Source organism: Desmodus rotundus, chromosome 13, assembly GCF_022682495.2.
Source record: "Desmodus rotundus isolate HL8 chromosome 13, HLdesRot8A.1, whole genome shotgun sequence".
Classification (NCBI taxonomy): domain Eukaryota; kingdom Metazoa; phylum Chordata; class Mammalia; order Chiroptera; family Phyllostomidae; genus Desmodus; species Desmodus rotundus.
In genome coordinates this window covers 41,575,274-41,599,076 of record NC_071399.1, presented here as the reverse complement: position 1 = coordinate 41,599,076, position 23,803 = coordinate 41,575,274, and the positions used below count along the sequence as shown (strand labels likewise).

At 36.3% G+C, this 23,803-nt stretch overlaps 1 protein-coding gene across 1 annotated transcript in view; it reads left to right on the top strand.

Moving 5' to 3' along the window:
• Positions 1-23,803, top strand: part of TM9SF2 (transmembrane 9 superfamily member 2) — an 80,528-nt gene that overhangs the window by 40,130 nt on the left and 16,595 nt on the right. The window contains exons 6-13 of the mRNA XM_024578943.2: positions 132-256; positions 1,089-1,200; positions 2,247-2,326; positions 3,126-3,234; positions 8,003-8,135; positions 11,297-11,416; positions 13,497-13,554; positions 20,761-20,920. Coding sequence (XP_024434711.1) covers positions 132-256; positions 1,089-1,200; positions 2,247-2,326; positions 3,126-3,234; positions 8,003-8,135; positions 11,297-11,416; positions 13,497-13,554; positions 20,761-20,920 — 897 coding nt within the window. The remainder of the gene's footprint in view (positions 1-131; positions 257-1,088; positions 1,201-2,246; positions 2,327-3,125; positions 3,235-8,002; positions 8,136-11,296; positions 11,417-13,496; positions 13,555-20,760; positions 20,921-23,803) is intronic.

Here is a 23,803-nt window from a genome sequence, read left to right as displayed (position 1 = left end):
TTATTGGGAAGGATTAAAATCCTGTCCAAGTTTAAATTTTCCTACTTGTTGTGACTCACTTTAAAGTTTTTTAATGTTTTGACTCATATATAGCCAGTTTTCTACCTTTAATTTTAAGTTCTGTTCCACAGTCAGAATTCCATGAAAGAGATACATTTTACATCTTCAACCATGTTGACATCAAAATACACTACCATGTTGTTGAAACGGGGTCCATGGGAGCAAGATTAGTGGCTGCTAAACTTGAACCTAAAAGGTAACTATCTTACAAACATAAAAAGTAGATAAATATAAGTGAAATTTAAACCCAAAGAATAAATATTTTGGGTCTAATTAACCTTTTCCCTAATTACCACTCCAGTGTATAATCTGGCATTTCAAGACTCATTTTACTAAAACTCCCTTTAGCATAATTTGTAACTGAGTTACGGATTTTTTTCCTGTCCGGTAAAGTAGTCAAGCCAAGGTGCCTTTTGTTTTGTTTTTTAGTCAGGAGGTTTTGACAACTTTTCCATGTCAGCTTGGAATGGAGAATGTGAGGTGGTAGGGGCAGAATTGTGCTGTCATTTTGAAGGTCTCCATGCAATGTTAGATGGCAGTATGTGACAAGTCTTTAAAAGGGCATCTCTTTAGCTTGCCAATTTTTTTTTAGGGTAAAAGTACCTATCAGTTATTTGTGAAATCCTTTTTTGATTGAGTGTTCCATTTTTTTCCATGACACACAACCCTTCCCAACCTGCTGCCAGTTGAGTTAGCCATTTTCACTGGTGGCAAAGAAACGCATGCCATAATAAGATGAATTAATTTAAACCTTCAGTGTTTGTTTTTTAAAGATTACTTAAAGCTTTTCAAGTATAATGTTTTCAAAGTTTGTTTCTAATTTTGAATAATAATTTGTACAGATTCTTATAACTAAGCTCATTATTTGCATGAAGTAAATGTTTGTACTATTAAGTGTGTCATGAATAATTTCACATTTGATTATCAACAGCATTGCGAAATACGTGCAAAATCTCTAACCTTTACTTTACCCCATTTTTTTAAAATTGTACTTCATCAGCATCTTGCCAAAATGTTTCTTCCCACAGTTTCAAACATACCCATATAGATAAACCAGACTGCTCTGGACCCCCCATGGATATAAGTAACCAGGCTTCCGGGGAGATCAAAATTGCCTATACTTACTCTGTTAGCTTCGAGGTGAGTTTGTTTTTGTCTTTACTATAACTCAGAAATTGAATTCATACTACTTAAGCTAATTAAAATATTAATGATTGAGCTTGTCAAATAGATAAGCTTTTAATGAGGTGATCTTTGGAATAGTTTTGTCAGTTCATGAGGCAGCATAATCACACAGGAAACTAAACCTTCATTTAAATGAGAAGGATAGGAACTTGAAGAATTGCGCCTGATTACATGTGAAGCCATAAGAGATACATATAAGACAGATAGGCATAGAAGATGGTGTGAAGTTGCCAAAGATAAATGCTACAAGCATTTGGGAAAACAACACTATTTTTAAAATCTGAGTTTGACTGTAAACTTAATGGAGAGTTTCCTGGTGGTAGATGATTTATATAGGTTCTTAGGGAATTCAAGGGAGGATTTTTATTAATGGGAAAGTTTTTAAGATGAAAGTAGAAGTTTATTTTATGAGGATCTTAGGCAATATTCCACCTCTATTTTTAATAAACTATTTTTGCAATCCAATATAGTTGTGACACTTACTATCCCCTTATAGTGTATAATTTTGTATGCCCAGAGCAGTAAACAATATATATTTCTTTCTGGGTACTAAAAACTCAGTGGGGGTTCACCTGCCAGATGTTGGGTGTACCCAGGTAATGACCCTGGCCTAGTTAAGTGTCTCAGAGGCGTAGACAGATGGTGTCAAAGCAAGTAAGTTATTCCACTCAGTTTTCTGAAAAAATTAAATGTAATCCTAACTTTTGGCATCTGAAATAACCCTTAGTATTTAAAATTCAAAGCAAGATTTAAAAAAAAAATACAAGTGACTAGTACCTTTAGGAACTTTTATTTTTTTATTTACTTATTTAATCTCATCCTGATTTTACTTAGACTTGAGTAAATTGGAACTCCCTGAATCTCATGACTAACCCAAGTTATGATAAAGAGAAAATGCATTTGTTGACTTAACGGAAGGTCAAGCTGAGAATGGAAATTTTTGGATTCTTAGTATACATTGTCAGGAAATGCTTATTTAAAGAGTTTTGTTTTGTCTGTAGGAAGATAAAAATATCAGGTGGGCATCCAGATGGGACTATATTCTGGAATCTATGCCTCATACCCATATTCAGTGGTTTAGGTAAGATTACAAATTAATCTGCTTTTTATGCTTTGTACTTACTCTACTCTTTGTCCCTTTAAACATCTGATTGACTCTCTAATTCTTCTCAGTTATTCAAAAGTCTAGCCTTTTGAATCAGATGGATTCAATCCTGGGTTTAAGTTACTGGTTATGAGTCAGGCCAGGTCACTCAATTTTACAGAGTCCATTTCTTTATCTAGAAATACCTGCCTCATGGGGCTGTTCTGAGGATTAAAGGAGATAATGGAACAAAGCACTTGAGCACTTTACCTGGAAAGGAAGAGCACGTGATAAACAAGCTGCTGCTAGTATTATGCTATTTATTTATTATTATTCCCTCTTACAAGCATGACTCAAAACTTTTATCCAGAAAGCTGTTTCATGGTGCTGTTACTCTCCTTTTCATACTTTGCCAACTATCCTTTGATACTCGTTAATCTACTGAGTAAATTTGTTCTTCAGTAAATTTCTTGAGATTTACTGAAGATCAGCCCTTTGTTGATGCTTGTTGCTTGTGTTGCACTGAAATGGGCACAGTAGTTATTTAATAATGTTCACCATGTACAAAAATAATTCTAGTTCTCAACAGACCACACAACTGTATTATAAATATATAAAGTATCCACTAGAAGGGCACATAGCGGAATATAGCAGTTCATTGAATTTGTTGAATTTTAGGTAAAATTTTGATTTTGAAAAATGCTATTTTAATGTTACTAAATAAACAATTTAAAAATGAGTTTCACTGTTCCAAAGATTAAGCTGTAGATTAATCCTGACATGCTTATCTCTACAGCATTATGAATTCCCTGGTTATTGTCCTTTTCTTGTCTGGAATGGTCGCTATGATTATGCTACGGACACTGCATAAAGATATTGCCAGATATAATCAGATGGATTCTACAGTGAGTGAAACATTTGAACTGTTCTACAGTCTTCCAAGCACAGTCTTTATAATTTCTTTGGAAGTGTTTTTTCTTTTTAATTTTTCAATTACAGTTTGCATTCAGTGTTATTTTGTATTAGTTTCAGGTTTATAGTATAGTGGTTAGACAGTCATGTGCTTTACAGAGTCGTCCTCCCTGATATGGAAAGGGTTTAAATAATAGCTTTAGATAGAATATGCACTTAAAACATTCTCCTCAAAAGTTGTCCTGAATTCACATTTTCAAATAGGAAAATTATTTTTAAGAATTGGAGTCTCTAGAAAGTCACCACAGCATTCAGAACTGAACTGTTCACAACCTCATCTGTGTCAGTAGATTGGTGCAGAATGGGCATAGGTGCACAGCTCTAGTTCTGTTGTCTTTTTTCACTTACATGCCGTCAACTCTATTAGATTCTCCATTCCCTGTGTACAACCCAGTGTGCGAAATAGCAAAGTTGAGTGGAATAACTCCCAAATAATTTTTGTGTGTATATTTAATTGTTTAAAAATTAATTTTAACTGAATTTTTATCATTTTAACATTTTGGTATATTCAGAGTAATTTAATGTCCCCAGTATCACTCATCCTCAAACATTTTAAGTTGCATAATGTTAATACATTTTGTAGCTTTTCATTTCACAGCAGCTCTTTAACAAAATTTCCACAAGAACCACAGTGACTTGTCAGAAATACAAAAAAAAGCTCAGATTTCTATTGTTTCCTCTTCCCCAGCTTCTTAGCCTTTCCCCCCCAACCTTTCTGCTTTCTTCTAATTAGCAAAAGAGTATATTTTTTATTTATTTATTTTTATTTATTTATTTTTAGAGAGAGGGGAAGGGAAGGGGAAAGACGGAGAAAAACATTGATCAGTGCCTCTCACGTGCACCCCATCTGGGGACAGAACCCACCCCATCTGGGGATGGAACCAACAACCTAGGCATGTGCCCGAACCAGGAATCGAACTGGTGACCTTTGGTTTGTGGGATGAAGCCCAACCTATTGAGCCACACCAGTTGGGGCAAGGAAAAGAACATGCGAATGTTTATAAGCTTCTCAGTACTACTGCTCTATAATCCTTTGTCATGAGTTTTATTAAATGTTTTATTAAGTATTTTGTTAAAATAAGTTCAGGGTACTCTTCATAATTGGCATTTCCAAATTATCAGTGGGTTAATGGTATTTTTCTTAATTTAATCAGAGTGTGCCATGGGATGCGGGTCAGGGCAACCCTCACCATACTTGTTCCCATTCTTCCCCTCCCTCCAGTTTCTTACTGGTCAGAGCAAATCTGTTCAAACATAAATCAGATCATTTCATTCCCGATCACAACCCTCCAGTGATTTCCTGTTTTACTCAGCGTGAAAGCCAGTGTCTTTATGGTGGTTTAAAAGGCCCTGCAGTACCTGTTGGAGCTCTGCACCAGCCATACTGGCCACCTTGCTATTCCTCAGACATATCAAGCATGTTCCCAACTCAAGACCTTATACTTGTTTTTCTCTCTACTTCAAATGCTCATCCCTCAAATATTTACATGGCTAGCTCCCTTAGTTCTTTCATGTCTTTACTAAAACATGATGTTCCCAGTGAAATCTTCCTGACCATTCCATTAAAATGACATGTTCTCTGCCCCACATACACATCCATACTTCTTAATTTTTTTCAACAGCACTTAAACACCATCTAATGTACTCTATATTTTATTTACTTGTTTTGTTTATTGTTTGTCTTCCCAAAGAGAAAACATACTCAGGAAAAGGGATATTTTTCTGTTACAATCACTGTGGTATCTATCACTGGTGTTTTGAACAGTGCTGAGCATATAATTAGTGCTGAATAAAGATTTGTTGAATGAATAAATGAATAAACAAGTCAGCCCTTTATGTGCCAGATTTGTCGGTGCAATGCTGGGCTCAAGATAGGTAATAAACGTATCCAAGGACCCTGCCCCCAACTTTACTACACCCCTCCAAAAAAGTGAGCTGAGGCCAGAACAGGAAGCAACACAACCTCTCATGGTTGAAATTCTCCTTGAGGTCAATGCTTATATAAAGTCTTCAACCAATTAGGAGACTAACTCTTAGATCATTAGTGAGGGAGCTGAACCTCAATTTCCTCCTCTGTTAAGCCTAGATTCTTGATGGGGAGCAAAATGATTCTGCTTTGTAAGTGCCTTCTGATTCTTGGCAAATTCAAGTAGAAATTGTCTGAAGGAAAGTTTCCCAAATTAAGCTGCAAGATTCCTATAATTTAAGATCAATGAAATGGTCTATTAGCAGAAATTCACATAAAAAAAGTTTACAATAAACAGCAGATTTAACCCCCTCCTGCCAAGGTATCAGATATTAGAACTATTAGTAACAGAGTATACAATATACAAAAATGTAATAGCATGGAGTTTTATAGAACAGATGAAAGATAAGAATCCATAGATAAAGGAAACAATGTATTCCAAGGAGAATAAATAAAAAGAAATCCACATCTAGATCAACTCTGACAAAAACCAGCCAGAGGAAGAAAAGACTTGAGCATCTGCAAAGAATAAACAAATTAGAAATAGAAGCTCAGAGACAAAATAATATCTTTAAATTGCTGAAAGAAATTAACTATTTATGAGAAGCTATCTTTTAAGAATAAAGGTGAAATACTTTTTTCAGATTAATAAAACAGTTGACCACAAACGGGCCTTCACTGAAAGAATTGCTATAGAAATACTTTAGCAGAAAACAAATAATAATAAATAAAAGCCAGTCCTAAAGAGAGATTTAAAAGGATTGGTAAACCAAAAAATCCCAAGAAAACATGTTTTGTATATAATAATAATGAGTCTAAAATTAGTGATTAAAAAAAGAGTGGGTACATAGTATTTGATAAAGTGAGTGGCTATCTGCGAAAAAATAAGGTAAAAATTAACTTTATTCCTTGTGTTGAAATAATGATTAAAATGACATTGTGAATCTGTGAAATAGTAGAACACATAGGAAGTTTTTTTTTTCTTATAATACATTTTTAAAAATTATTTTATTGTTCAATTACAGTTGTCTGTCTCACCTTTAACTGGAACATAATCAGAAGAAAAAAGCAAACAAAATATAACCAGGAAGTTATTTTTAAATCTTGGAGAAGGCTAGAATTTTATAAGCATGACAGAGAGCCAGAAGCCATAAAAGAAGTGATTGCTACATTTAAAAATCTGAATAGCAAAAAATACCACTAAATAAAAAGATAAATGTTAAATGTGAAAATATTTTAACACCTGTCACATACAACTTGTTTAACTTCTTGGTAAATAAAAAAATCCTAAAGTCATTAAGAAAATAGTCAACCATTCAGTAAGAAATGAGGCAAGGTACATGAAAAAAGTCCATAAAAAAGAAATACAAGTGGTTCTGAAACATAAAAAGATATGATATCATTCCTAAATAAGAGAAATGCAAATTAAAACTGCAGTGCAAGATTGTTCACCTGGTACATTGGCAGAAATTAAAATGTTTGCTATAATAATGTGTTGGGGCATTGAGGACAAGAGTATTTTGATACATAGTTTATGAGAATGTAAATTGTTATAACTTATGGAAGGCAGTTTGACAATATTAGTTTATAATGTAGTTTGACGCAACAATTCCATTCCTAGAAACTGACCTGGATACAAAGGATTTTACTATTATTGTTACTTTTTATCTTAATAAATATATGTTCATAATATGTTTGTAGTAGAAGATTTTAGTTATGGAATATTCATATAGCGGAATACTACCTAATCATTAAAAAGAATGCGGCAACTCTGTATGTAGAGATGTGGAAGTATCTTCCTGATACTATTAGGCTAAAAAGATAAGGTATGAAATATGGAATATAATATACTACCATTTTGGGGGTGTAGTATTCATGCATTTGCTTATATGTAGGTGGAATATCTCTGTAAGGATAATAAGAAACTAGGCACGTTTGTTTGCTTCAAGAAAGGAGACCTGGCTCTCTAGTGGAAACTTCATTTTCTTACATTCTTTGAATGTTTTAGTATACTTACTCAATAAAAAAATGATCAGAAATGGTTCCTTGTCTATTTAATATATTGCCTCACCTAAAAGAAGGGGTGCATGTAATTTTCCCCCTACACTTTCAACACATTCATACTATCAAGGAGATTAATTAGTATGCCCATCACCTTGGTGCAATAGTTACCAACTCTTGTTCAGTTTGTTTTACCTATAGAATCGTACCTACTCTCCTCCCACCTCAATTATTTTGAAGCCAGTCCCAAATATAATTTTATTTACTCCACTTAGAGCTCTTGTACCTTTAATAAAACTTCAATTTGTACATTTTTTGTAAATGACCAGGTAGCCTCTCATTCCCAGTGTATGTGAAAGTGTTTTGTACCAGCGAAGTGGCTATGAGACCTAATTTACTTTGGAAATTAATGAATGTAGGTTGAAAAGGGTAGAGCGTGACTAAAAATTAGGACATTAAGTCGGATCATACAGCTTTAGACTAGAACTAGGTGTAGGTATCACATTATCTTTGTATTTCCTTCCAGATTTCTCTATAATTATGCTTATAGATTTTAACACAATGCATTCCTTTAAAAACAATTCAGGAAAACCATAAAGCTCTATGCAAGCTTTATGCTTCAAAATTAAAATAAATATAATAACATTTGTAAGTTTTTGAAAATGTTTCCGTATTAATGAATAAACTATGTAGTTTTCTTGGTGACATGACAAATGATTTCATTCCCTTTTTAGGAGGATGCCCAGGAAGAATTTGGCTGGAAACTAGTTCATGGTGATATATTCCGTCCTCCAAGAAAAGGGATGCTGTTATCAGTCTTTCTAGGATCAGGAACACAGATTTTAATTATGACATTTGTGACTCTGTGTAAGTGTTAAGTGCAAATTAAATAGAAAATACTTTTTCTAAATAATTATTTAAAAACCAGTTTTCCTAGGTGAGATGGCTAGGCTAGTTTGTGTGTAAGAGGTTTTGGCATTCAAATCTGTGTTTTGGCTGTACTTGACTTGAGGTAGGATTAACTGCGCCCAAAAGCTGATTCTTCGTATCTCTCTTCATCTGCATAGTGACCAAGCCTTTGTCACAGCAGCACTGGAGCTGAAGAGAACTGAGTCCAGAAACACTATCTGGGTCTGAGTCTGGGCAGCCCAGAACCAGGGTTACATAGGTTGACAATCCCACCCCACCAGCAGCAGTATAACTAGGAAGCCAAGACATTCTTGCCTTCAAAGACAAGGAGAAGAGTGGGTAGGGCAGGAAGCTTGAATTATATAGATTGGCCATAGGAGTGGTTCTGTTAACTGCTCTCTGAGGACACATTTCTATGGTCTTCCAGTTTTCTTAATTTTAAGAGAAAAAAATGTTTATGAATAAAATTTTCTAAATTTTGCATTTATTTAGTTAGTTTTGAAAGTTTATTTTTTTTCCATTACCATTTAGTTCCCTTATATCTCCCTAAGCCCCACAGTAATCACACTATTGCCCATGTCCATGAGTCCTTTTTCCTTTTGCTCAATCCCTCCACCCCTAACCTCCCCCCCACCTCAGCTGTCATCCTGTTCTCTATGAGTCTGTCTGTATTTTGCTTGGTAGTTCAGTTTGTTCATTAGATTCCACATACAAGTGAAATCATATGGTGTTTGTCTTTCTCTGGCTTATTTTACTTAGCATAATGTTCTCCTGGTCCATCATACTGTCAAAAAAGGGTAGGATTTCCTTTTTTATAGCCAAGTAGTATTCCAAGTTTAACAGCTGCCTCAGTTGTTAAACTTAATCTGCCATATAGCCAAGCTATATGGCTGGTTTAAGCTCCACAGGGTGGGGTTATTGGTTCCCCTCAGGCTGATGCCACTTGGAGGGTAGTGCTTTGTCTGAGAAAGGTGGCCTCTGCAGTAGGGGGGATGGTTCAGCACAGGCATTCTGCAGCTGTTCCTTCAGCTCACTCCCCAGAGCCATCAGCCCCAGGTTCTCCTCATGCATCTCTAGTGCACTCTGCCAGAGCCCAGGGCAAGTGGCTGCAAACAGAATTTTGTGTGTTGGCCCTTTAAGAGGCTCTCCGAGGCCCTGTCTCAGGGAGCCATGTCTCCCTGGCATATAGCAACCCCTGCTACTTTTCCCCTCTGGATGTTTCCTGGATTCCTTTCCTGACTCTGGTGCTGTAGCCTGGGAAGCCCAGCTTGGGGTTTAGACAGCACACTTCTCAGGGAGAACCCCCCGGCTGCTGAAATATCCCTCTGGAACTTCAGCTGCCACCCATGTGAGCCCACCAGCTCACACCTCCTCACTTCCTACCAGTCATGTTGTGGTGAAGTGGTTTCTTCTGTCTCTCCTTGGTTATAGTTTCTCTCCAGCTAGTGCTCAGTTGGTTATTCAGAATGATTTCTCTACAATTTAAGTGTAATCCAGATGGTCCTCACAGGAGGTTAGTGTAGCTTCCAATTACTCCTGTGTAATGGGTCTCCTAGATTTTGCTCCCCCCCCCATTGATGCCTGTTAGTGATGAACAATAACAAATAAATATTACTGGAAGAATTCAGAAACCACTGACCTTTTAATAATTTTTAGTGAATATTTCTTATGCTTGATGCTTATAAAATATATAATAGTAAAGTCACTTTCTGTTAGTAAAACTAAATTTTTTATGGTGGAATTAACTACATAAACACTTTACAACGAGAATTACCACTTTGCAATGTCTGGCACCTGAATAAGTTTGGGAACTACTGATTAACACCTCCAGGTTCAATTTGAAGACTAACATGAAGATTAACTAGGACATATATATTTATTTAGATAAAGAGATGCAGCTGTGATGAGTAGGACTACAATTATTAGTAAGTGTATTACACTGGAGAGGGTAGGATGGGAGAAGTCATGAAAAAGACCTGGACACAGCTAGAGGATACTACAAAGACACTAGACTCCCAGGGAGCCAGGGTGGCATTAGAGCAGAATGGGTACTTGAGGATAAAATTCTTTAAAATTTTATTTGGAGCTGCCTTCTGCCACCATCTAGTTGGGATCGGCTATGAAGTGAACTTATGAGGAAGAAAAATTTCAGAGAGCCTAGGACAGGAAATGTTCGGGATCATTTTCCTTAAATACTTGAATATGAACTTTCTGCTTCAGAACAGTCCATTTCTCAGGCCTGGACGGTGGGGGGCGGGGGGAGGCAATGCATTTTAGCTGAAATTCTAGTATATCTAACGTTACCGTGATTGTTTTTCTGCCTTTGTGCTGATCATGAGTTTCTCCTCTTGCCCCTCTGTGCCGATCAGAGGTGTGCATGGGTGAGTGCTTGGTTATGAACACCCCAGAAGAAACACCAGGAAGTTTCTTGCTCCTGGGATTAGAAAGCCACTTGATTTTCTGTGCAAATCATAATTTCTGAGTCCCAGCTTAAAGTTAGAAGTCTCTAGAAATATAAGATTATATTTTTATTCTTATTAATAGAAAGGGTTATATAGAGAAGAACAAATATATCTAACCAACTAAATAAGGGTAGGAGCCAGAAATCCCCTGAGTCATTGATCTAGTTTTTCAATAACTAGTGTTCAAAAAACTAATGGTACTATGAAATCTTTTTTCCCTACTTTATTGTTTGATTAGATTCTCTTTTGTCTCATGTTTGAATGTTACAAGGGTTTTTTCACCCCAAAGGACCTTTTAAAAGGAACAGAGAGTGAGAGTATTTCATAGTTGGAATATTTTTATTGATGTTAATTTTAAAAGCGGTATTTGAATCTTAGTATCTGAAAGCCCTCAGGAGCATCTGGTCAGCCTCCTCTGATAACAGGAAAGGTGAGGCCTTACACAACCTGACAAGAAACTTCCAAAGTGGAGGTTGGCTTATGGGTGATGCTGTTGATGCAGTACCTTAAATATTACTAAGATTTAGTGTGGCTGCATGGTAAGATAGTGTATTTTCAGGAAGTTGTGTTCATTACTTTTAAAGAGTAGGGTCTTATATCACTTTACAACAAAGGAAATGAAATAAAACTTGTAACTTTAAATTACTTTTTCCTTAGTTTTTGCTTGCCTGGGATTTTTGTCACCTGCCAACAGAGGAGCACTGATGACCTGTGCTGTGGTCCTGTGGGTGCTGCTGGGCACACCTGCAGGCTATGTCGCTGCCAGATTCTATAAGTGTAAGTAAAAGCCACCCCAACTGGATGTCAGATCAGGAAGCTAATCTGTTACTTCAGTGCCTCTGAGCCTTGATGTCTGGTTTTTGATACTCCTTAAATAATTTGTATTATTGGTATTTACTCTTATTTAAAAGAAGCTTGTGAAGTGGATGACTATCCCTAGATTTATTTGTTCAAAAATACTTATACAGTGAAATAACCAAATTTAGGTGCTACTTGTCCACCAACCCCTGTCTTTTTTTCCTTTTAATTTTGACTTAACAAGGTTGTGTGAACAACTTAGGTTTGCTACATTCATGGAAACATGTAGACAAAGGAAGAAGTCTCCAAAAGGGTATCACCAATTTATTCACTAAAACAAGTAATATATACAGGAATATCTTTTCTTACATATGAGAAATCATACTTATATCAATTTAATGTTTATAAAGATAAACTATTTAAAGGAAACTTTTTTACTATCTCACTATTTTATAGAGCCCTGAAGTAAGGTGATTTTGTAACATAGTTGCAATTTCTTGTATTATTGCTAGAGTTCAATGAGAAAAAGGATAGGATATGATTAGATGACTTAGAAAGCAGCTTTGCCAGGATCCGTGATTGCCAGAGTTTGCCTCATTTAGGAATCCCGAAGTCCACTGAGATGGTACCATAGGTAATCTGTGAATTAAAGTGCCAAGGAGATAGGACAGAGCTAGGGTTGGTATGAATAAGGCTCGAGCTAAAACATAAAACAATAGGGCTACATATGTGGTTTTAACATGTTGCTTAGATGTTGTCTGATAGAATTTTCTCCTCAGTATATGAAGTCCCATATGTATATGTACATAAGTGTGTTTAATTTTGAATTTTTTCAGGTCTTTTATTTTTTCTTTCATCCTTTTCTAAAGGATGTGTAATTAGGGTAGTCATATATATTTAATACATGTGAGATATAGTTGGACCCCTGCCTGTGCATAAGTTCCCCATTTTTTATTGTTTTAGCGATGCTGACTTTCTTTCACTTCTTGTCAGGTAGTGGACCTTTACACTTGTCAAAGGATCTTTCCACATGCTGTTCCCTCTGCATGAAGTTCCAATCCATACTCCCTCATCCCAGACAAATCCCCCTTTAACTCCTCTTCTTTCTTAAGATCTCCCAGTTACAGATTAAATGGCATATTAATCAGAATATTCTGAGAGGTGCTACATGGCCCCAGTCACAAAATCCTTCATTATATAGATTCATTTCTAAAGTTTCAAAAAATGTTATTTTTTTTTCTGATTGGAATTAAACCCAAATGAATAATTTCACAATAGTCACTTTATCAATAATCCTGTGACTTCAAATTATATATATAATTGTCATTTTCTTCTAGGGCAAGTGGTACTTGCATATAAACTATGTTAACACTCTTTTAAACAATCAAAGTTGTTCTCAGGTCTCAGCCAATTTCATCTCCTATTTTTAAACTGGGAGTAGAGGAGTACTTTCATTTTTTACTCTGTGTACCTGAGGTTTTTTTTTAACTGGGAAAAAATTGGAGAGGAAAGGAGCAAAGGAGAGTAAAATGTTCATAAACAAATTTGTTCTGTCAAGTGGTCTCATAACCTTTCTTCTCTTCTTAACCAACTGATATGACACACTGATCTCCCTACCCCTACCCTCGTCCTACCAGAATTTAGAGTTCTTGGTTTTATATAATAAATTCTGAGACTGACCACAAGATAAACAAGGATCTCCAATGTGCCCTTTTTCTACCCAGTCCCATTATTGACACTGGCTTAGAATGTAAGGGTTTGTTTTGTTTTGAAGTAGAAAAAAAGAATAGAAAAAAAAAAACTAGTATGGATGACTTCCCTTTGATACTACGTTTATTTTATGGTGAAGCAAAAATCTTTAGAGCAGCACTTAACCCAGGGCAGTTCTGTGATGTGCATCTCTGATTTGGATCAGTTGATTAAGGAATATCGTATCATTTGCTAGTGTCATTTTCTGTGAAAAGGCACCCATTGCTGTCCGACAGTTTGCCCAATACCAGACCTGGAGTATTGGTGTGAAAAAAGTCTGTATGTATGCTATTTTTATTTTCTTATACAGCCTTTGGAGGTGAGAAGTGGAAAACAAATGTTTTATTGACATCTTTTCTTTGTCCTGGGTAAGTGAATTTTTCCATAATAACTTTGTTAACATAGTCATATGGTAGTTCTCAAATTTTTAATCCCTTAAGTTTTTAACATTATTTGTCTCTAAACTATGTACTCAAGAATTGACTTTTTTAAAGTGCTAAAAAATGAATATTTAATAAACATTTACAGAATGACTATTACATGTTTTATTTGAAAAAAATACCTCTAGGAATGGGAAATTTTTATGTTCCCTTTTAAAAAGTCTGTGCCTTAATCTGTAGATGTTAGTCTGGCATGTTACTGTATATGCTGTGTTTTTTTTTTTTAATCATAGATTTTTTTTTCCATTACCATTTAGTTTCTCCCCTTATATCCTCCTAACCCCCACAATAACCACTATTGCCCATGTCCATGAGTCCTTTTTTCTTTTGCTCAATCCCTCCATCCACCTAACCAACCCTAACACCAAATCCCTTCCCTGTCATCCTGCTCTCTATCTATGAGTCTGTCTCTATTTTGCTTGTTAGTTCAGTTTGTTCATTAGATTCCATGTACAAGTGAAATTGTATGGTGTTTGTCTTTCTCTGGCTTATTTTACTTAGCATAATGTTCTCCTGGTCCATCATACTGTCAAAAAAGAGTAGGATTTCCTTTTTTATAGCCAAGTAGTATTCCATTGTGTACATGTCCCATAGTTGTTTTATCCAATCATCTACTGATGGGCAACACTCGGGCTGCTTCTAAACCTTGGTGATTGTTAATAACGCTGCAATGAACATAGGGTGCTTATGTTCTTTGGAATTAGTGTTTTGGGTTCCTTCGGATATATTCCCAGATGTAGGATTGCTAGATCAAAAGGCATAGCCATTTTTAATTTTTCGAGGTATCTCCATACTGCTTTGCACAGTTGGTGTACCAATCTGCATCCCTACCAACAGTGCAAAAGGGTTCGCCTTCTCCACATGCTGTTGTTTGTTGATTAATTGATGATAATCATTTTAACAGGTGTGAGATGGTATCTCATTGTGGTTTTAATTTGCATTTCTCTGATGATTAGTGAGGTTGAGCATCATTTCATATGTCCATTGGCCATCTGTATGTCCTTTATGAAGAAGTGTCTATTCAGGTCCTTTGCCCATTTTTTAACTGGATTGTTTGGGGTTTTTTGGAGGGGTTGTTTTGGTGCTGGGTTTTTAAGTTCTTTATACATTTGTATATTAAACCCTAATCAGATGTGTTGGCTAATATCTTCTCCCATTCTGTGGGTTGTCTTTTTATTTTGTTGATGTTTTCTTTGCTTTGCAAAACCTTTTTAGTTTGATGTGGTCCCATTTGTTTATTTTTTCTTTTGTCTCCCTTGCCTGGGGAGATATATCCAATGAAACATTGTTGTGAGCAATGTACAACATTTAGCTGCCTGTGTTTTCTTCTACAATTTTTAAGGCTTTGGGTCTAACATTTAAGTCTTTGATCCATTTTGAGTTTATTCTCGTGTGTGGTGTAAAAAGTGGTCTAGTTTCATTTTTCTGTATGTATTTGTCCAATTTTCCCAACACCATTAATTGAATAAAGTATCTTGAGCCCATTGTATGTGCTTGCTTTCTCTGTCGAATATTAATTGACTATAAATGTGTGGTTTTATTTCTGGGCTCTGTATTCTGTTCCATTGATCTGTGTCTGTTTTTATGTCAATACTATGCTGTCTTGATTACTATGGCCTTGTAGTATATATAGTTTGATATTATGTAGTGTGATTCCTCCAATTTTGATCTTCTTTCTCAGTATCGCTGTTTCTACATGGGGCCTTTTGTGGTTCCATATAAATTTTTGAAATATTTGTCCTACTTCTTTGAAATATACCATCAGAATCTTGATAGGAATTGAGTTGAATCTATAGATTGCTTTGGGTAGTAAGGACATTTTAATGATGTTAATTATTCCTATCCATGAACACAGTGTGTGCTTCTATTTACTGGATCTTCTTCACTGTCTCATAATTTTCCCAGTACAGGTCTTTTACATCCTTGGTTAGGTTTATTCCTAGGTATTTTATTCTTTTTGAAGCAATTGTGAATGGGATTGTTCTCTTAATTTCCCTTTCTGTTAGGGAAATTGTGTTGGCATATAAAAATGCAGCTGATTTCTGGATATTAATTTTGTATCCTGTTTCTTCGCTGAATTTACTTACCAGTCCTAGTAGTTTCTTGGTGGAATCTTTGGTGTTCTCTCTGTATAGTATCATGTCATCTGCAAATAAAGACAGTTTTACTTCTTCCTTTTCAGTTTGGATGCCTTTTATTTCTTCTTCTTGTGTCATTACTGTGGCTAGGACTTGCAGTACTATGTTGAATAAGAGGGGTGAAAGCTGACATCCCTGACTTGTTCTTGATCTTAAGGGGAACGCTTATAGGTTTTGCCCATTGAATGTGATGGTGGTATTGGGTTTGTCATATATGGCCTTTGTTATGTTCAGGTATGTTCCCTCTATTCCCACTTTGCTGAGAGTTTCTATCATAAATGGGTGCTGGATTTTATTAAGTGCTTTTTCTGCATCTATTGATATGGTCATGTGGTTTTTATCCTTTATTTTGTTTATGTGGTGAAAACATTTATTGATTTGCGAATGTTGTACCAACCTTGCATTCCCGGAATAAATCCCGTTTGATCACAGTGTATGATCTTTTGATGCATTGCTGTATTTGGTTTGCTAATATTTTGTTGAGGATTTTAGCGTCTATGTTCATCAGGGATATTGCCTATAATTTTCTTTTTTTATATAATGCCTTTATCTGGCTTTGGAATTAGGATAAAGCAGGCCTCATAAAGTGAGCTTGGGAGCCTTCCCTCCTCTTGAATTTTTTGAAATAATTTGTGAAGCTGAGTTGTTGGTTCTTCCCAGCATGTTTGGTAAAATTTCCCTGTGACGCCATCCGGTCAGGGCTTTTGTTTGTTGGGAGTTTTTGATTACTGCTTCCATGTCACTAGGTGTAATCTGTCTATTCAGACTCTCTGATTCTTCCTGATTTAGTTTTGGAAGATTGTATGTTTGGAATTTATCCATTTCTTCCAGATTGTCCAGTTTATTGGCATATAGTTGTTCATAATATTTTCTTACAATCCTTTATATTTCTTTGGTGTCAGTTGTTATTTCTCCTCTTTCATTTCTGATTTTATTTGGGTACTCTCTGTTTTTCTTGGTGAATCTGGTCAGAGGTCTGTCAATCCCATTTATCTTTTCAGAGGACCAGCTCTTGGATTCATTGATCTTTTGTGGGTGTATTTCATTTATTTCTGCTCTAATGTTTATTATTTCATTTTTGCGCACTTTGGGCTTTGTTTGTTGTTCTTTTTCCAGTTCCTTTAAGTATAAACTTAGATTGTTTATTTGAGCTTTTTCTTGTTTTTTGAGATAAGCCTGTAATGTTAATAGTTTCCCTTTTAGGCTTGTTTTCCCTGTGTCCCACAGATTTGTGCATTCTCATTTTCATTTGTTTCAAGGTATCTTTTGACTTCTTCCTTGATCTCGTTGTTGACCCATTCATTGTTTAATAACATGTTATTTAACTTCCATGTCTTTGTATGTTTTTCAGTGTTCTTTTTGTGATTGATTTCTAGTTTCATAGCACTGTGGTCAGAAAAGATGCTCGATATGATTTCAGTCTTCTTAGATTTATTGAGACTTGTTTTGTGTCCTAACATGTGGTCTATCCTGGAAAGCGTTCCATCTGTACTTGAAAAGTATGTATATTCTTTTGGGATGAAATGCTCTGAAGACATCAATTAAACCCATTTAATCTAGTGTGTTGTTTAAGGCCTTTATCTCCTTGTTGATTTTCTATCTGGAAGATCTGTCCATTGATGTTGGTGGGGTGTTAAAATCCTACCCTGTAATTGTTTTTCTGTCTATCTCTATCCCTTTGTGTCCATCAAGATTTGCTTTATATATTTAGGTGCTCCTACGTTGGGTATATAAATGTTTATAGGGTTATGTCCTCTTGTTGCATTGTTCCCTTTATCATTATGTAGTGTCCTCCTTTGTCTCTTACTGTAGTCTTGGCCTTAAAGTCTATTTTGTAGGATACAACTATTGCTACTCCAGCTTTTTTTTCCTTTCCATTTGCATGCAATATTTTTTTATATCCTTTTACTTTTAGTCGTTATGTATCTTGCGATCTGAGGTGGGACTCTTGGAGGCAGCGTGTATATGGGTCTTGTTTTTTTATCTACTCAGCTACCCTATGCCTTTTCTTTAGAAAGAGAAAACAATAGAGGAAAATTGTTGAACATAAAAATGCACTAAATACATATCTGTCAATAACAACCTTAAATGTAAATGGCTTATATACTTCATTTAAAGCTTTAGACATGACCATAGAAAGGAATCCTCACCTGAGATCATTCAGGTAGGTTGTATTTTTAGATTTTTATCAAAAGGATTGCTGCATTTTAGAGTTTATTCCAATAAGTAAACACATAACAAAATTCTTTTGAAAAATTTAAAAACCAACGCAATAAAAAAACATGTCCCTTTGGAGGATAGCTTCTGATATCAAGTATCTGATGTATATGTAATCGTAGAAATAGAACCTACTTTCTTCCCAACTCGCCAAATTCTCTCCATCTGGTGGGCAAGAAGTAACCTCTGAACTGTCAGCAGCAATAAAGCAGGCCAAAGGTTTAATCCGGAGGCCAGTAATGAAAGTGATAATAGCCAAAAAATATTTTTTTAAGATTTTATTTATTTATTTTTTAGAAAGAGAGGAAGGGAGGAGGGGAGAGAGGGAGAGAAACATCAGTGTGTGGTTGCCTCTTGTGCACCTCTTACTGGGGACCTGGCCCGCAACCCAGGCATGTTTCCTGACTGGAAATCGAACTGGTGACCCTTTGGTTCACAGGCCCATGCTCAATCCACTGAGCTACACCAGCCAAGGCACAATAGCTGAAATTTTAATAAACATTTGGGATAAGTAATCTGAGATTTTTACCTCTCCTGAAGACTCGACCTTTTATGTTCTATTCAAATTTTAGTGCTTTTCTCAAACTATATCTTTTGTCCTCTTTCTTCTGCTGTCAACTCAGAAAGTGTCCTTCCTTACCAAGACTGTCAGTCATGATTTGCTTCAGAATCTTGACTTTCAAATGTCCCCCTGATCTTCCATTTCTCCCTTTCTGTGTTCTTTTCATGTGTTTCATCTCTTATTCCTACACATATGCTTAGGTCTCCCACATCCAAAAAGGGGCTGTCTCCTATCTTATTTCTTTTCCATTCCCAACAAAATTCCTTGAAAAAATAGTCTACACTTCGTTACTCTCATTTTCTCAACAATCATTTACAGGGTAAACCCATGCTGTCTTTCTTTTTTTCTTCTATCATTTTAGTGAACTTCTCTCTAAGGTTACCAGTGATGTCATTTTCAAATCTAGAAATGATTTTCACTGTCTTTACCTGTCTACATTGTCTGACATTGGGATACCTTCTCCTTGAAACTCCTTCCTTTTTTGGCTTTGTAGAAATTGTCCTATGGCTGTTCCTTTACGTCTCTGAACAACCCTTCTCTGATCTTCATTTTATCTTCAAAAATAGGTATTCACTAGTAGGATGGTGAGATAAGCAGAGACAGAGTAAGCCAAGAACCCAAGTTCCCAGATTAAGGGAAATTGGTGCTCACCTAGGAAAAGAAGGATGTTTCAATACTATGAAATTGATTCATATGATTTTATACAAATAAACACCTGAATAATTATTACAGTAGACATAACAAAATGGCATTTGATAATATTAAACATTGTTTCCAGATTTAAAAAGAATTTAATGTCCCTGTCTGGTGTGGCTCAATGGATTGAGTGCTAGCCTGTGAACTAAAAGGTCGCCAGTTCAATTCCTGGTCAGGGCACACGCCTGGGTTGTGGGCCACGTCCCTAGTTGGGGGCATGGGAGAAGCAACCAATTGATGTTTCTCTCACACATCAGTGTTTCTCTCCCTCTCTTTCTCCCTCCCTTCCCCTCTCTCTAAAAATAAATAAGTAAAAATCAAAAAAAATTTTCAAAAAAGAATTCAATGGAGAGCCCTGGCTGGTGTGGCTCAGAGTACTGAGCACTGGCCTGCAAACCAAAGGGTCACTGGTTCAGTTCCCAGTTAGGGCACATTCCTGGGTTAGGTTCCCCGGTGCAGGGCGTGTGAGAGGCAACCACACATTGATGTTTCTTTCCCTCTCTCCCTCCCTTCTCCTCTGTCTAAAAATAAATAAATAAAATCTTTTTTTAAAAAAAAACCTTTAAAAAAAGAATTTAAAGGACAGGGAAATGGTTTCTTATATTAATAAAATTCTCATCTCTATCCATTGTCATTTAATGATGAAACACTAGAGATCCTTTCATTAAATCACTTCTATGGCTTCAGTTTAGCATGAAACAAGGAATACATTTCAAAAGTTGGAGATCATATTATTGGTGGCATGTTATATACAGAGAACATCAACAAATTTCAGCTATGTAAAACTTGTAGAATTAATAAGAGTTTGGCAGAATGGCTAGATGTCACCTATTATTCCAAGATCATGAATACTGCCAATAGCAAATAATATATTTTAATGCATGTGGTAGTTTTGTGGGAACAGGAATCTACTTACAGGAGTATTAGCAGCAGAAAACCTTTATAATATCCTGAAATAACTTCTCAAAATAGGCATAATCCATATGGCCAGTCTACATTGCTTAACTAGTAAGATACAAATTCGCCATGATTCTTGATAAGAAAACTAAGTATTATGAAGGAGTTTGGAAATGACCCATGGCTAGCAGGACAGAGAACACAGAAATAGACCATGTATACATGGAAGCATGCTACATGAAGGGAGAAAAATTCTCTTCTTATCTCACACACATGGAATCAGTTCTAGATGGATTAAAATGGAAATGTATTCTAACAGGTGTAATAATTAGATGATGATACAGAAGAGTATTTTCATGATCCCAGGTTAGGAAAGGCTTTCTTCTCTTAAACAAGTTACCCAAAGGATAAAGGAAAAAAATTGATGACTTCGGTAACATTAAAAACTATGTGGGGTACATAGAAGTGATTGTAGTAAGATTACAGTCATGTTTTTGAAAATGTACTCATAGAAGAAAGAATGAAAGGAAATAAAGTTGTGATATTATATTACTTCATATGATTGCTACTATTTCGTTTTGCTTCTAACTCAAGTTTTACTTAAAAGCCTATTTTGTCTTTCAGGATTGTATTTGCTGACTTTTTCATAATGAATCTGATTCTCTGGGGAGAAGGATCTTCAGCAGCTATTCCTTTTGGAACACTGGTTGCCATATTGGCCCTTTGGTTCTGCATATCTGTGCCTCTAACATTTATTGGTGCATACTTTGGTTTTAAGAAAAATGTAAGTTTAACTTATTCAAATGAATTTCAACTGTGGAAAGTAGCATATGCCACCTTAAAAGATACATGTCTAAAAGATATAAACTTGTTCTGTGGGATCTGGAATTCACAGAAAATTGATGACTGAAGTTTCATTGCAATTTTGTTTAAAAAGTTGTACATATTTAGGAGTGTAGTAGAGAGATTACAGATATAAATTGAGATTTCAAAGTTCTCTAGGTAAGTGGAAACTAATATAAATTAATAGGAAATGAAAATCTAGTTTAAACTAATCAAAATTCTGAATTTTTGACATTAAAATAAATTATTTTCCTACTTTTTACTTTAACCTTAAACGTATGTATACTTTTTCCTTAGCAATAAATGTTTTCTAGTGTGCATTACTTAACTAAGTAACCAAGTGTATGGGTTAAGAAGTGAAGTTGTAAAAGAGGTGACTATAAATTAAGGCTAGCAATTTTTAAAGTAAAAATTGCTTTATAATAAATATTTTATTTTTAAATTATTTATTGTTCAGTTTCAGTTGTCCCACCTTTTTCCCCATTACACCCCATCCCACCCCCCAGCTCCCACAGTCAATTCCCCCCATTGTCCGTGTCCATCAGTCCTTAATTTGTGTTCCTTTGCTTGCCCCTTCCCTTTCTTCATTATCTCCCTTTCCCCTGCCCTATAGTCATTGTCAGTTTGTTCTTTATTTCCAGGTCTCTCATTCTATTTTGTATATTTGTTTGTATTGTTGTTAGGTTCTACTTACAGGTGAGATTTGTATTTCACTGCCTGGCTTATTTCACTTAGCATAATGCTCTCCAGTTCCATCCATGCTGTTGCGAAGAGTAGGAGTTCTTTCTTTTTGCTGAGTTGTATTCCATTGTGTAAATGTAATGTAATTTTTTTATCCACTCATTTATTGATGTGTACTTAGGCTGTTTCAAGCTCTTGGCTATTGTAAATAACACTGCTATGAGCATTGGGATGCATAGGTTCTTTTGAATTAGGGATTCAGTATTCTTAGGTGTAGTCCCAAGCAGTAGGATAGCTGGATCGAAAGATATTTCCATCATTAGTTTTTGGGTTTTGGGTTTTTTTTAAATATTTATTGATTATGCTATTACAGTTCCCATTTCCCCCCCTTCACTCCACTCCATCCTGCCTACCCCCTCCCTCCCACATTCCCCCCCTATAGTTCATGTCCATGGGTCATACTTATAAGTTCTTTGGTTTCTACATTTCCTAATACTATTCTCACCCTCCCCCTGTCTATTTTCCACCTACCATTTATGCTACTTATTCTCTGGACCTTCCCCCCTCTCTCCCCCTCCCACTCCCCTGTTGATAACCCTCTTATGTGATCTCCATTTCTGTGGTTCTGTTCCTGTTCTAGTTGTTTGCTTAGTTTTCTTTTGTTCTTGTTTTAGGTGTGGTTGTTAATAACTGTGAGTTTGCTGTCATTTTTACTGTTCCTATTTTTGATCTTCTTTTTCTTAGATAAATCCCTTTACTATTTCATATAATAATGGCTTGGTGATGAACTCCTTTAACTTGACCTTATCTGAGAAGCACTTTATCTGCCCTTCCATTCTAAATGATAGCTTTGCTGGATAGATCAATCTTGGGTGTAGGTCCTTGCCTTTCATGACTTGGAATACTTCTTGCCAGCCCCTTCTTGCCTGTAAGGTCTCTTTTGAAAAATCAGCTGACAGTCTTATGGGAACTCCTTTGTAGATAACTGTGTCCTTTTCTCTTGCTGCTTGTAAGATTCTCTCCTTCTGTTTCATCTTGGGTAATGTAATGATGATGTGCCTTGATGTGTTCCTCCTTGGGTCCAGCTTCTTTGGGACTCTCTGAGCTTCCTGGACTTCCTGGAAGTCTATTTCCTTTGCCAGATTAGGGAAGTTCTCCATTATTTGTTCAAATAAGTTTTCAATTTTTTGTTCTTCCTCTTCTCCTTCTGGCACCCCTATAATTCAGATGTTGGAACATTTCAAGATGTCTTGGAGGTTCCTAAGCCTATCCTCATTTTTCTGAATTCTTGTTTCTTCATTCTTTTCTGGTTGGATGTTTCTTTCTTCCTTCTGCTCCACACCGTTGATTTAAGTCCCAGAGTCCTTCCCATCACTATTGGTTCCCTGTATATCTTCCTTTATTTCATTTTTCATAGCCTTCATTTTTTCATCTAATATGCGACCAAATTCAACCAATTCTGTGAGCATCCTGATTCCCAGTGTTTTGAACTGTGCATGTGATAGGTTGGCTATCTCTTTGTTGCTTAGTTGTATTATTTCTGGAGCTTTGATCTGTTCTTTCATTTGAGCCATTTTTTTGTTTTGTTTTATTTTGGCGCACCTATTATGTACAGGGGCGGAGCCTTAGGTGTTCACCAGGGCGGGGTAACGCTGGTAGCTGTGCTGTGAGCCTGTACGTGGGGGAGGAGCCGAGAGGGAACAGTGCCACTTGCTCTACTCTGCTGGTTTTCAGTCACTCCCTCTACTACCCACAATCCAATTGGGCCCCTCTGGTGCTGATTCCCGAGTGGGTGGGCTTGTGCATGCTCTAGGCCCCTGTGGGTCTCTCCAACAAACTCTCCTGTGAGGTTGGGAGTTTCTCCTGCTGCCGCCTCAACCCCCACGAGTGTTTTCAATCAGGTTTGAGGCTTTTATTTCCCCACACTGGAGCCCTGGGTTGTGAGGTCTGCTTTACTCCCCTGCCATTCCTCCCAGTTTATGTATGCGTGAATGTGGAGCCACAGGGTCTGCCAACCACCACCTTGTGGGGTCTGCTAGTTGCAGCCTGGCCTGCCCCATTTAACAATCCACCACCTTGCTGGGTCTGCCAGCTGCTGCCAGCTGCCGCCTTGGTGCGGGTCCTCTCCACCCTGGCTGCCTGT